Raw genomic sequence first — 15,171 nt, 5'->3', positions numbered from 1 at the left:
TGAGCAGGCAACAGGGGGAACTTTTCCTAGGCTTACTATGGAGTTGAACCACTAAGCCCGAGTTAACATGTATTTAAAATGTTATAAGATGCAGAAAAGCCACACAAACACACCCAACAACACACATCCCTCATCATTTCCATTTAACCTTTAATCATAAAAGGTGAGTCTAAAACAAACTCTTCTTAAAGAGAGACCTGTCATCAACACCAACAGTAGTATGCCTAGCCCGGTCCCACATCGGTTTGTGCTGTCTAGCAAACTCCTATGGTCACTGTCACACCAACGACCACCATAGGAGGTGGCAAGCCAGCACTAACAGATGTGGGACCGGGCTAGGGAGGAATCACCCAGTAGGGACCCTTCTTTACTTCAATGACACTAGCATAGTTAATCAGCTGGTGTCTATCTGGGTGGCAGGCTGGAGGCACAAAACCCCTTTGGGAGGTAATCCCACTAATCTGGGTCACAGTGAAACGCCGGTCCGAGACCCAATGTAGACCCCAAACATGATTTATTTTCCTCCCATCTTCCCGAAACGATCCCATGGCTTCTTCAGACCAGTTTACAACATGCTTATGGTATAGCATACCCTTCCAACACATCAGGGCTTAATGGTCTTAACAGAGAATTCTAGATTTAGTATTTTTATCAAATTGCCGCTCACCTACACTCAGTCTTATGAAAACATTGTTTTCCCTTAAATCTGGGGTGCAACATTATATGCTTAATGTCCTCTTTGGTTAGGATCCTTAACAGAAATTCTCAATGAGTGAGTACTTTTCACTCATAAGTGGAAAGAAGAATTGTAGGTAGATCCAACTCACCTGGTTCCAGTTTAATAATCTTAACAGCGGCAAGCTCTCCCGTTTGGATGTTTCGAGCCTGAAAGAGACAATAAAACATTTCAGAACACTGCTTGGGGATCGGGGAGCCAGTCAATGTTGGGGATCGGGGAGCCAGTCAATGTTGGGGATCTGGGAGCCAGTCAATGTTGGGGATCGGGGAGCCAGTCAATGTTGGGGATCGGGGAGCCAGTCAATGTTGGGGATCGGGGAGCCAGTCAATGTTGGGGATCGGGGAGCCAGTCAATGTTGGGGATCGGGGAGCCAGTCAATGTTGGTGATGTTTGCATAATATCATGAATACCCTCGTTATCAGCTAGTGTATTTTAGGACTAGTGAAATTGTCCTACTGTGGCATTAGTCACCAGTTAGGCCTAGTTCAGGTCTGGGCATCACATAACATCTGCCATTCAGCAGACGCTTTTATCGAAAGCGACTTAGTCATGCAGTGCATAACGTACTTATTTACAGGTGGCCCCAGGAATCAAACTCTCTATCCTGGCATTGCAAGCATCATGCTATACCATCTGAGCCATGTCCTGTCCAGAGCCCACCACACACTGCCTCACAATGAACAGATCTCTCTCTAAATTAAGTTTGCAGATTACAACAAATCAGTCCAGGCTGCCAAAGGAATATCGTTGGTTTTATCTTCATTACTCAGTCCCTCTGGGATTTTGCGATGGGAACATATTTAGCTAAAATCAATAATTCTCTGCATATTATGCGAGGGCTTAAACATTTGACCAAATCACTGCACTATTATCGCATAAACCAGTCAAATCATTGCAATATTACCACATTTAAACGGTCTGATCGCCGCACTACAAAAAGAGGGCTCGCAATTTCACCCTATCACTTAAGCAACACATCAACAAACTTTCCCTCGTCGGCGCAAAATGTCAGAATGGACGCAGCAAAATCAAGCCCGCAACTAGCCTATCAGAATAAAACGTCACAAAATCCTGGGAGGGACTGATTACTAATTTACTATTTACAGACTCAGGACAATTAACAGACAGAGATACTGTAGATGAAAGTCCAGGGATAGAATTTAAGGATTTTGGGCACTGGCCAAAAGGGCTAGCAGATTACAACGTTTACTAGCCCGGGTCCAAAAATCTGTGCTATGATGCGGTATTTGAAAATACCAAATTTCACTATCTGGCAGGCTAGATGGGCATATTTTCTACTAGCCTGGTCTGAAAAGTACTAGCCTTGGGCTAGCGAGCCATCTTTAATTTCCATCCCTGGATGACACATATCAAAACTGTTACTCAAAAGGAGACAAGACAAGAGCTGAGTAACAAAACAACCAATCAAACTCAAGCTCCGTGGGTTTTACTTCCTAGTTGACACCTCACTCAGGTTTTACAAATGGGTCTCAAAACCCATCTGTGCACTGCAGCAGACCAAAAGGCGTGGTTAGGGGAGGACCTTTCAAATCGGAAGTATTTCCGCTGTCAGTACAGCAAAGAACACTCCTGTTCTGGGCGCATGTTTATACAAGGACCTGATCATATTTCACTCTGCAGCCTTGCTGCCACAGTCCTGCCTGTGCCTGGGGTGGGATTTTTATTTATTCATTTTACATTTATTTAACTAGGCAAGTCAGTTAAGAACAAATTCTTATTTACAATGACGACCTACACCGGCCAAACTTGGACGACGCTGGGCCAATTGTGCGCCGCCCTATGGGACTCCCAATCACGGCCGGTTGTGATACAGCCTGGAATCGAACCAGGGGGGGGTCTGTAGTGACGCCTCAAGCACTGAGATGCAGTGCCTTAGACCGCTGCGCCACTCGGGAGCCCATCAATACAGTTCTGTTCCCAAAACTACAATCTCTTACGAACACTGTGGACTAAGTTTTCTGGGGTGGGCCTGTGTCTGGGGTGGGCCTGTGTCTGGGGTGGGAATGGCCAGCCTTGCGTGTTCATGGCTCTCTCTGGGAGAACACCAGGCACTGCATTCCACCAGTGGCCCTGCCTCGGCTGCCTGCGTCTGTGGTGGGACTGGCCTGTGTCTGTGGTGGGCCTGCGTCTGTGGTGGGACTGGCCTGTGTCTGGGGTGGGACTGGCCTGTGTCTGTGGTGGGACTGGCCTGTGTCTGTGGTGGGACTGGCCTGTGTCTGTGGTGGGACTGGCCTGTGTCTGTGGTGGGCCTGTGTCTGTGGTGGGACTGGCCTGTGTCTGTGGTGGGACTGTGTCTGGGGTGGGACTGTGTCTGGGGTGGGACTGGCCTGCGTCTGTGGTGGGACTGGCCTGTGTCTGTGGTGGGCCTGGCCTGTGTCTGTGGTGGGCCTGTGTCTGTGGTGGGACTGGCCTGTGTCTGTGGTGGGACTGTGTCTGGGGTGGGACTGTGTCTGGGGTGGGACTGGCCTGTGTCTGTGGTGGGACTGGCCTGTGTCTGTGGTGGGACTGGCCTGTGTCTGTGGTGGGACTGGCCTGCGTCTGGGGTGGGACTGGCCTGTGTCTGTGGTGGGACTGGCCGGTGTCTGTGGTGGGCCTGTGTCTGTGGTGGGACTGGCCTGTGTCTGTGGTGGGACTGGCCTGTGTCTGTGGTGGGACTGGCCTGTGTCTGGGGTGGGACTGGCCTGTGTCTGGGGTGGGACTGGCCTGCGTCTGGGGTGGGACTGGCCTGCGTCTGTGGTGGGACTGGCCTGTGTCTGGGGTGGGACTGGCCTGTGTCTGTGGTGGGACTGTGTCTGTGGTGGGACTGGCCTGTGTCTGGGGTGGGACTGGCCTGTGTCTGTGGTGGGCCTGTGTCTGTGGTGGGGCTGTGTCTGGGGTGGGCCTGTGTCTGGGGTGGGCCTGTGTCTGGGGTGGGACTGGCCTGTGTCTGGGGTGGGACTGGCCTGTGTCTGGGGTGGGCCTGTGTCTGGGGTGGGCCTGTGTCTGGGGTGGGCCTGTGTCTGGGGTGGGCCTGTGTCTGGGACTGGCCTGGGTCTGGGGTGGGACTGGCCTGTGTCTGGGGTGGGCCTGTGTCTGGGGTGGGCCTGGCCTGTGTCTGGGGTGGGACTGGCCTGTGTCTGGGGTGGGCCTGTGTCTGGGGTGGGCCTGTGTCTGGGGTGGGCCTGGCCTGTGTCTGGGGTGGGACTGGCCTGTGTCTGGGGTGGGCCTGTGTCTAGGGTGGGCCTGTGTCTGGGGTGGGCCTGTGTCTGGGGTGGGACTGGCCTGTGTCTGGGGTGGGACTGGCCTGTGTCTGGGGTGGGCCTGTGTCTGGGGTGGGCCTGTGTCTGGGGTGGGCCTGTGTCTGGGGTGGGCCTGGCCTGTGTCTGGGGTGGGACTGGCCTGTGTCTGGGGTGGGACTGGCCTGTGTCTGGGGTGGGACTGGCCTGTGTCTGGGGTGGGACTGGCCTGTGTCTGGGGTGGGACTGGCCTGTGTCTGGGGTGGGACTGGCCTGTGTCTGGGGTGGGACTGGCCTGTGTCTGGGGTGGGCCTGTGTCTGGGGTGGGCCTGTGTCTGGGGTGGGCCTGTGTCTGGGGTGGGCCTGTGTCTGGGGTGGGCCTGTGTCTGGGGTGGGCCTGGCCTGCCAGAGATTGCTTTGTGAGGCGAGGGCTTGACAGACTGGCTGCCTCGACTATCACACACTGGATCCAAATGGGTAGCCTAGTCATCCATAACAATCCAAATGGGTAGCCTAGTCATCCATAACAATCCAAATGGGTAGCCTAGTCATCCATAACAATCCAAATGGGTAGCCTAGTCATCCATAACAATCCAAATGGGTAGCCTAGTCATCCATAACAATCCAAATGGGTAGCCTAGTCATCCATAACAATCCAAATGGGTAGCCTAGTCATCCATAACAATCCAAATGGGTCGCCTAGTCATCCATAACAATCCAAATGGGTCGCCTAGTCATCCATAACAATCCAAATGGGTCGCCTAGTCATCCATAACAATCCAAATGGGTCGCCTAGTCATCCATAACAATCCAAATGGGTCGCCTAGTCATCCATAACAATCCAAATGGGTCGCCTAGTCATCCATAACAATCCAAATGGGTCGCCTAGTCATCCATAACAATCCAAATGGGTCGCCTAGTCATCCATAACAATCCAAATGGGTAGCCTAGTCATCCATAACAATCCAAATGGGTCGCCTAGTCATCCATAACAATCCAAATGGGTAGCCTAGTCATCCATAACAATCCAAATGGGTCGCCTAGTCATCCATAACAATCCAAATGGGTAGCCTAGTCATCCATAACAATCCAAATGGGTCGCCTAGTCATCCATAACAATCCAAATGGGTCGCCTAGTCATCCATAACAATCCAAATGGGTCGCCTAGTCATCCATAACAATCCAAATGGGTCGCCTAGTCATCCATAACAATCCAAATGGGTCGCCTAGTCATCCATAACAATCCAAATGGGTAGCCTAGTCATCCATAACAATCCAAATGGGTAGCCTAGTCATCCATAACAATCCAAATGGGTAGCCTAGTCATCCATAACAATCCAAATGGGTAGCCTAGTCATCCATAACAATCCAAATGGGTAGCCTAGTCATCCATAACAATCCAAATGGGTAGCCTAGTCATCCATAACAATCCAAATGGGTAGCCTAGTCATCCATAACAATCCAAATGGGTAGCCTAGTCATCCATAACAATCCAAATGGGTAGCCTAGTCATCCATAACAATCCAAATGGGTAGCCTAGTCATCCATAACAATCCAAATGGGTAGCCTAGTCATCCATAACAATCCAAATGGGTCGCCTAGTCATCCATAACAATCCAAATGGGTAGCCTAGTCATCCATAACAATCCAAATGGGTAGCCTAGTCATCCATAACAATCCAAATGGGTAGCCTAGTCATCCATAACAATCCAAATGGGTCGCCTAGTCATCCATAACAATCCAAATGGGTCGCCTAGTCATCCATAACAATCCAAATGGGTCGCCTAGTCATCCATAACAATCCAAATGGGTAGCCTAGTCATCCATAACAATCCAAATGGGTCGCCTAGTCATCCATAACAATCCAAATGGGTCGCCTAGTCATCCATAACAATCCAAATGGGTCGCCTAGTCATCCATAACAATCCAAATGGGTCGCCTAGTCATCCATAACAATCCAAATGGGTCGCCTAGTCATCCATAACAATCCAAATGGGTCACCTAGTCATCCATAACAATCCAAATGGGTCGCCTAGTCATCCATAACAATCCAAATGGGTCGCCTAGTCATCCATAACAATCCAAATGGGTCGCCTAGTCATCCATAACAATCCAAATGGGTCGCCTAGTCATCCATAACAATCCAAATGGGTCGCCTAGTCATCCATAACAATCCAAATGGGTCGCCTAGTCATCCATAACAATCCAAATGGGTAGCCTAGTCATCCATAACAATCCAAATGGGTCGCCTAGTCATCCATAACAATCCAAATGGGTAGCCTAGTCATCCATAACAATCCAAATGGGTAGCCTAGTCATCCATAACAATCCAAATGGGTAGCCTAGTCATCCATAACAATCCAAATGGGTAGCCTAGTCATCCATAACAATCCAAATGGGTAGCCTAGTCATCCATAACAATCCAAATGGGTAGCCTAGTCATCCATAACAATCCAAATGGGTCGCCTAGTCATCCATAACAATCCAAATGGGTAGCCTAGTCATCCATAACAATCCAAATGGGTCGCCTAGTCATCCATAACAATCCAAATGGGTAGCCTAGTCATCCATAACAATCCAAATGGGTAGCCTAGTCATCCATAACAATCCAAATGGGTAGCCTAGTCATCCATAACAATCCAAATGGGTAGCCTAGTCATCCATAACAATCCAAATGGGTAGCCTAGTCATCCATAACAATCCAAATGGGTAGCCTAGTCATCCATAACAATCCAAATGGGTAGCCTAGTCATCCATAACAATCCAAATGGGTAGCCTAGTCATCCATAACAATCCAAATGGGTAGCCTAGTCATCCATAACAATCCAAATGGGTAGCCTAGTCATCCATAACAATCCAAATGGGTAGCCTAGTCATCCATAACAATCCAAATGGGTAGCCTAGTCATCCATAACAATCCAAATGGGTCGCCTAGTCATCCATAACAATCCAAATGGGTAGCCTAGTCATCCATAACAATCCAAATGGGTAGCCTAGTCATCCATAACAATCCAAATGGGTCGCCTAGTCATCCATAACAATCCAAATGGGTCGCCTAGTCATCCATAACAATCCAAATGGGTAGCCTAGTCATCCATAACAATCCAAATGGGTAGCCTAGTCATCCATAACAATCCAAATGGGTAGCCTAGTCATCCATAACAATCCAAATGGGTAGCCTAGTCATCCATAACAATCCAAATGGGTAGCCTAGTCATCCATAACAATCCAAATGGGTAGCCTAATCATCCATAACAATCCAAATGGGTAGCCTAGTCATCCATAACAATCCAAATGGGTAGCCTAGTCATCCATAACAATCCAAATGGGTAGCCTAGTCATCCATAACAATCCAAATGGGTAGCCTAGTCATCCATAACAATCCAAATGGGTAGCCTAGTCATCCATAACAATCCAAATGGGTCGCCTAGTCATCCATAACAATCCAAATGGGTAGCCTAGTCATCCATAACAATCCAAATGGGTCGCCTAGTCATCCATAACAATCCAAATGGGTAGCCTAGTCATCCATAACAATCCAAATGGGTCGCCTAGTCATCCATAACAATCCAAATGGGTAGCCTAGTCATCCATAACAATCCAAATGGGTAGCCTAGTCATCCATAACAATCCAAATGGGTAGCCTAGTCATCCATAACAATCCAAATGGGTAGCCTAGTCATCCATAACAATCCAAATGGGTAGCCTAGTCATCCATAACAATCCAAATGGGTAGCCTAGTCATCCATAACAATCCAAATGGGTAGCCTAGTCATCCATAACAATCCAAATGGGTAGCCTAGTCATCCATAACAATCCAAATGGGTAGCCTAGTCATCCATAACAATCCAAATGGGCAGCCTAGTCATCCATAACAAATGACCAACACCCGTGAACACAACTGTCTGTGTGATCCTGATTTTAGTTTGTTATGCTCAATTCCAATCCAATTCAGAGAAATTCCAAATGTATCGTTGCTTTGTTATGTGAACGCACACCACAGGGTCTTTGGCTCTTCACATAACTTTGCCAGGACAATGGGAAATTGTAGCTCTCCCTTTCCCTACCAATACATCTTACTTCCACCACGTTCCAATAGAGAATAAGAGAGGTAGGTTGTAACAGCACGATGCTTTATCACATGGCTTCTACAGGGTTACAGATGCATCCTTTAAAGAAATTGTCTTAGTCCACAGTGGGGAAACTAAAACGAACCTCATGAAAAATGAACCGAGTTAAGTTTTTCTTCTGACAGCAAGTGCGTCCAAATATTTGAAGATTTTCTCCCTGAATAGCAGACTATGTAGAGGCAGGTACTCCTTTAACTGACCCATCAGAAAGCCCATCTGATTCCTCCTCCACAGTTTTAAGCAGGGTACTGTGTTTCATCACTACCGTAGAATGATTGACTGTACATCAAGTATTATGGAATGTTCTAACGACTTCATCAGTACACATGAAAACCTTCAGGAAAAAAAAGATATTGAATCTCAGTCCGTCTGCGTAGCAAGAAATAAAATAGGCCTAAGACCTCTACCAACAATTATTAATTATTTATGCATAGTCACTTTAACTCTACCCACATGTACATATTACCTCAACTAGCCGGTGCCCCCGCACATTGACTCTGCACCGGTACCCCCCTGTATATATAGCCTCCCTACTGTTATTTAATTTTACTTCTGCTCTTTTTTTTCCCCTCAACACTTTTTTGTTGTTGTTTTATTTAACTTTTTTTTTATTAAAAATAAATGCACTGTTGGTTAAGGGCTGTAAGTAAGCATTTCACTGTAATGTCTGCACCTGTTGTATTCGGCGCATGTGGCCAATAAAATTTGATTTGATTTGAACGATGTTGCTGATTAGGGGCAATTCCAAGGTAACGGAATGATGCCGAGACTCGGATGTTTCACTTGAAAATTGATGTCAAACAAAATACAATGATTGCAAAGATAAAAGGTGCTTCACATATGATACATTTTTATTTTTACATTGAATTTACAGAAAATGTCCATAATATACAGCGCCTTCAGAAAGTATTCATACCTCTTGACTTATTCCACATTTTGTTGTGTTACAGCCAGAATTCAAAATGTATTAAAATATTTTTTATAAATCCTCAACCATCTACACACAATAGCCCAAAATGACCAAGTGAAAACATGACAAAGTGAAGCCATTTTCAAGTCTTGCCATAGATTTTCAAGCAGATTTAAGTCAAAACTGTAACTAGGCCCCCTCAGGAACATTCACTGTCTTCTTGGTAAGCAACTCCAGTGTATATTTGGTCTTGTGTTTTAGATTATTGTCCTGCTGAAAGGTGAATTTTTCTCCCAGTGTCTATTGGAAAGCAGACTGAACCAGGTTTTCCTCCAGGATTTTGCCTGTGCTTAGATCTATTACGTTTCTTTTTATCCTAAAAAAACTCCCTGGTCCTTGCCGATGACAAGCAATACCCATAACATGATGTAGCCTCCACCATGCTTGAAAATATGAAGAGTGGTACTCAGTGATGTGTCGTGTTGGATTTCCCCCAAACATAAGGCTTTGTATTCAGGACATAAAGTTGATTTTTTTGCCACATCTTTTGCAGGTTTACTTTAGTGCCTTATTGCAAACAGGATGCATGTTTTGGAATATTTGTATTCTGTACAGGCTTCCTTTTTGTCACTCTGTCATTTAAGTTAGTATTGTGGAGTAACTACGATGTTGTTGATCCCTCCTCAGTTCTCCTATTACAGTCATTAAACTCTGTAACTGTTTTGAAGACACCATTGGCCTCATGGTGAAATCCCTGAGCGATTTCCTTCCTCTTTGGCAACTGAGTTAGGAAGGACGCCTGTATCTTTGTAGTGACTGGGTGTATTGATACACCATCCAAAGTGGAATTAATAACGTCATGCTCAAAGCTATGTTCAATGTCTGCTTTTCTTTTACCCATATACCAATAGGTGCCCTTCTTTGTGAGGCATTGGAAAACCTCCCTGGACTTTGTGGTTTAATCTGTGTTTGAAATTCACTGCTCGACTGAGGGACATTACAGATAATTGTATGTGTGTGGTACAGAGATGAGGTAGTCATTCAAAAATCATGTTAAACACTATTATTGCACACAGAGTGAGTCCATGCAATTTATAATGTGACTTGTTAAGCAAATACACTATATATACACAAAAGTATGTGGACAACCCTTCAAATGAGTGGATTCGGCTATTTCAGCCACACCGTTGCTGACAGGTGTATAAAATCGAGCACACAGCCATGCAATCTCCATAGACACAAATTGGCAGTAGAATGGCATTACTGAAGAGTTCAGTGACTTTCAACATGGCACCGTCATAGGATGCCACCTTTCCAACAAGTCAGTTCGTCAAATTTCTGCCCTGCTAGAGCTGCCCCGGTCAACTGTAAGTGCTGTTATTGTGAAGTGGAAACTTCTAGGAGCAACAACGGCTCAGCCGCGAAGTGGTAGGCCATACAAGATCACAGAACGGGACTGCTGAGTGCTGAAGAGAGTACAAATCTGTCCTCGGTTGCAAAACTCACTAACAAGTTCCAAACTGCCTCTGGAAGCAATGTCAGCACAAGAACTGTTCATCAGGAGCTTCATGAAATGGGTTTCCATGGCAGAGCAGCCGCACACAAGCCTAAGATCACCATGCGCAATGCCAGAGCGTCGGTTGGAGTGGTATAAAGCTCGCCGCCATTGGACTCTGGAGCAGAGGAAACGTGTTCTTTGGAGTGATGAATCATGCTTCACCATCTGGCAATCCGACTGACAAATCTGGGTTTGGCGGATGCCAGAAGAACACATCTGCCCCAATGCATAGTGCCAACGGTAAAGTTTGGTGGAGGAGGAATAATTGTCTGGGGCTGTTTTTCATGGTTTGGGCTAGGCCCCTTAGTTCCAGTGAAGGGAAATATTAACGCTACAGCATACAATGACATTCTAGACAAAATATAATTCACAGCGATTTAGATGGTTCAATGAATTCCTACTCTATTCAGTGCTTGTTTTCTCACAAACTAAAATTGAGCGAACAGTGTAGAATTTTTCCAACCAGGAAATGACAGAGCGATTTCCACTAGATAACTCAGCAACAAAGTCAGAACAGCTTTCCCATTTTGACAACAGATGCCTCTCCGGTGGAAGAAATAAATAGGTAATATCACAGGCAATCACAACACTGGTAGGTAAGTAATACCGTGAAACACTATCATTCCACTATTACTGCAGATAAATTATGGACATTTTCTGAAATTACAATGCTAATTTTTATTTTTATATCCTATGTGTAGCACTTGTAAACAAACCATACAACTCTATGCAAATGTACTTGAAGAACAGTGCAGATGCAAAGTTTGGTAACAGAACGACAGTTTGAGCTGTTTGTGCCGTCGTTCTGTTACACAGGGTAGTGCGTACGGCCCAGTACATCACTGGGGCCAAGCTTCCTGCCATCCAGGACCTCTATACTAGGCGGTGTCAGAGGAAGGCCCTCAAAATTGTCAAAGACTCCAGCCACCCTAGTCATAGACTGTTCTCTCTGCTACCGCACGGCAAGCGGTACCGGAGTGCCAAGTCTAGGTCCAAAAGACTTCTCAACAGCTTCTACCCCCAAGCCATAAGACTCCTGAACAGCTAATCATGGCTACCCGGACTATTTGCACTGCCCCCCCCACCCCATCCTTTTACGCTGCTGCTACTCTGTTAATTATTTATGCATATTCACTTTAACTCTACCCACATGTACATATTACTTCAACTACCTTAACTAGCCGGTGCCCCCGCACATTGACTCTGCAACGGTACCCCCCCTGTATATATAGCCTCCCTACTGTTATTTTATTGTACTTCTGCTCTTTTTTTCTCAACACTGTTTTTGTTGTTGTTTTATTTTTACTTTTTTGTTAAAAATAAATGCACTGTTGGTTAAGGGCTGTAAGTAAGCATTTCACTGTAATGTCTGAATAAAGTAGGATACATCCTACATGACTGTATTCGGCGCATGTGGCCAATAAGATTTGATTTGATTTGATACCTCAGTGGAAATCGTGGAATTGCCCTTAGGCTACATCATACATGACTGAAGCAGGCCCATAAAGTAGGATACATCCTACATGACTGAAGCTGGCCCATAAAGTAGGATACATCCTACATGACTGAAGCTGGCCCATAAAGTACGCTACATCCTACATGACTGAAGCTGGCCCATAAAGTACGCTACATCCTACATGACTTTAAGCTGGCCCATAAAGTAGGATACATCCTCCAGCTCCTGTATTTGGAACCCAAGACGCTAACGTGATAATGTGGAGGACAGATGCTTGACTCAGCAGCAGAAGTAAATGAAAGCCTTGATTGGTAGATGATAGATAAATATAGATAAAATGGTGACTCCCCACTCTAAATAAAAGCCTTTACAAAATGTCACAAGTCAGCTCTCTAAAAACAGGCAAAAGTGACTTGCAGAGAGAGGATAACCTGAACACATGCTTGATAACTAGGCCCTAGGTATCCATTTCCCATTGACGTTAAGCTGCACAAAGAGTTTACACAGCTAAAACACTTTTTATGTCATGAAGATGTGCATTCACTGTAGTTTCCATTCAACTCTATTCTAAAACTCAAATGCCCCTGTAACACAAACTACTATTGGCAAACTGACAACAGCTAAGGTTCTGTGCCTTGAATCAAGGTGTTAGTAAGCTAAACAGCATACACACAATAACTTTACTCACATCTTGGCCATAAAAGAAAAACACTTTGAGAGAGAATTGAACTATGGGCCTGGGGGAGAGAAATACAACCTTGGCAACTTCACGTCAGTCCTCTCGCCAGGTTTCAATAGGATTTAGCTATCCTAGATTACGAAGACGGAATTTATAGATCGGCAGGTAAGGGTGCTCTCGAGCGGCTAGATGTTCTTTACCATTCAGCCATCAGATTTGCCCCCAATGCTCCTTATAGGACACATCACTGCACTCTATACTCCTCTGTAAACTGGTCATCTCTGTATACCCGTCGCAAGACCCACTGGTGGATGCTTATTCATCAAACCCTCTTAGGCCTCACTCCTCACTATCTGAGATACCTACTGCAGCCCTCATCCTCCACATACAACACCCGTTCCGCCAGTCACATTCTGTTAAAGGTTCCCAAAGCACACACATCCCTGGGTCGCTCCTCTTTTCAGTTCGCTGCAGCTAGCGACTGGAACGAGCTGAAAAGAACACTCAAACTGGAGAGTTATCTCCATCTCTTCATTCAAAGACTCAATCATGGACACTCTTACTGACAGTTGTGGCTGCTTCGCGTGATGTATTGTTGTCTCTACCTTCTTGCCTTTGTGCTGTTGTCTGTGCCCAATAATGTTTGTACCATGTTTTGTTCTGCTACCATGTTGTGCTGCTGCCATGTTGTGTTGCTACCATGCTGTGTTGTCATGTGTTGCTGCCATGCTAGGAGGTTGTCTTAGGTCTCTCCACCCCCCCACCCACAAAAAAAAATAATAATAATAAAAAATTTCAAAAATATATTAAAAAAATAATACTAATAAACATTGTAAAGTGGTTAACCCACTGGCTATAAGGTGAATGCACCAATTTGTAAGTCGCTCTGGATAACAGCTTCTGCTAAATGCCGTAAATGTAAACGTAAATGTTTATGTAGGGTTGTGGTGTCTCTCTTGTCATGATGTGTGTTTTGTCCTATATTTTATTTATTTATTTATTTTTAATCCCAGCCACCGCAGGAGCCTTCATTGTAAATACGAATTTGTTTTTAACTGACTTGCCTAGTTAAATAAAGGTTCAATAAAAAATTAAAGTATAGAGCACAGGGATCTCGTGCCTCCCAACAGGTGGGGTGCTTGGTTTGGTTTAGACACGGATCTAAATTCGGAACAGCCAAAGCTGCTACTGCTGTTAATTCAGATGGACGAAAAATACCTTGTATACGTCTCCATATGTGCCGCTCCCAACTCGTTGAATAAGCTCGAAATCCTGCTGTGGGTTTTTTCTTTGAATTTCTCCACTAGGTCTAGGAAATATATCCATGACAGATAGCTAAATGGCTGGATAGTTTATCAACAACTAGCTACTCCACTTTTCATTTAGCAAGTTAGCTTGTGCAAATACACGTCAGTATCATTCGGTGAGGATTACTTCAAGTGGTAATAACTTGTTTATTCTCTAAAAGTGCTGCTTCCAAGTCTGACTTCTGGTCCATTTCCTGCCGGTGAGAGAGAGTAGAAAATAATAGTTAGTAAATCTTCAGCTAATAGGTAGCTACAAACAACCACCGACACGATTTCAGAAGTCATTCAAGAATCAACATATTTGCTGGCTGGCCGGCTAACGTTAGATTGAGGCTAGCTAACTAACCTGCAAGCTAACTACTTAGCTACGAAATAGTTAGCAGATAAACAATGGACTGTTCATTGAATTTAGCTATATAAACAAAATTGTTAACCCTCTGTAACGTTAGAGTAAGTCAAGTTAGCTACTTACACTGTAGCTAGCTAGCTAGCTAGATAACTACCAGGACGATGTTTTTCAAACGTAGTTAATTTACTTAGGTAATTATCTAAAGCTAACGTACAGTAGCTAGCTAGCCAAGTTAGCTAGTATGCTAAGTGGCTAGCAGCCAGCTACCGTTAAACTAACATTAATCCAAAACAGTAGCTAGGTTTGCGAAGTTGGCTAACTTACCATTTACTCCATATATGTTACACATACGAAAGCCATATATTAAATTTGGCAAAATTATGGTTTAAATTCCTTTTCATCCAAAAAGCAATTCTTTGTTCCTATTCAGAGAAAGTGTAAACTTCTGCTGGCAGCTCACTCTCCCTCAAACAACGGCAAGCGTAGCTTGGCTGGAACCCCAACCTCACACTCTCGGCGTTGTCATTTCCTCCTGTTGACGGCAAGAGATGCTACTAACTAGTGAAAATGTACTTTATGTCACCCATGCATTCAACTGTAAAGGGTACCTACCGTCATTCCAAGAAAACAATAACAACTAACATAATTGAATCGATCAAAATGCTATTGAAAGCATTACTTTTTTTATCAAGACGTAATTACTCTCTCTGTCTGATAAATGATGTGCAACTACCGCCACCTAGCGATGTAAGCGAGCAAGCAACTGTAACCACTAACGTCCAGAAAAACAGAACAACGAAAAACATC

At 45.1% G+C, this 15,171-nt stretch overlaps 1 protein-coding gene across 2 annotated transcripts in view; it reads right to left on the bottom strand.

The window, feature by feature from the left end:
* LOC121544581 (mitogen-activated protein kinase kinase kinase kinase 5) overlaps window positions 1–15,152 on the bottom strand; it is a 141,913-nt gene extending 126,761 nt beyond the window's left edge. For both annotated transcript variants that reach the window (XM_041854541.2, XM_041854542.2), the window contains exons 1-4: window positions 14,977–15,152; window positions 14,689–14,896; window positions 13,927–14,209; window positions 828–885 (exon numbers count right to left, since the gene is read on the bottom strand). In XM_041854541.2, the coding sequence (XP_041710475.1) occupies window positions 828–885; window positions 13,927–14,034 (166 nt within the window). In that variant the 5' untranslated portion in view covers window positions 14,035–14,209; window positions 14,689–14,896; window positions 14,977–15,152. The remainder of the gene's footprint in view (window positions 1–827; window positions 886–13,926; window positions 14,210–14,688; window positions 14,897–14,976) is intronic.
* Window positions 15,153–15,171: the final 19 nt, after the last annotated feature.

Source organism: Coregonus clupeaformis, chromosome 29 (genome assembly GCF_020615455.1).
Source record: "Coregonus clupeaformis isolate EN_2021a chromosome 29, ASM2061545v1, whole genome shotgun sequence".
Lineage (NCBI taxonomy): Eukaryota > Metazoa > Chordata > Actinopteri > Salmoniformes > Salmonidae > Coregonus > Coregonus clupeaformis.
The sequence above is the reverse complement of the archived record's forward strand: the minus strand, read 5'-3'. Positions and strand labels throughout refer to the sequence as shown.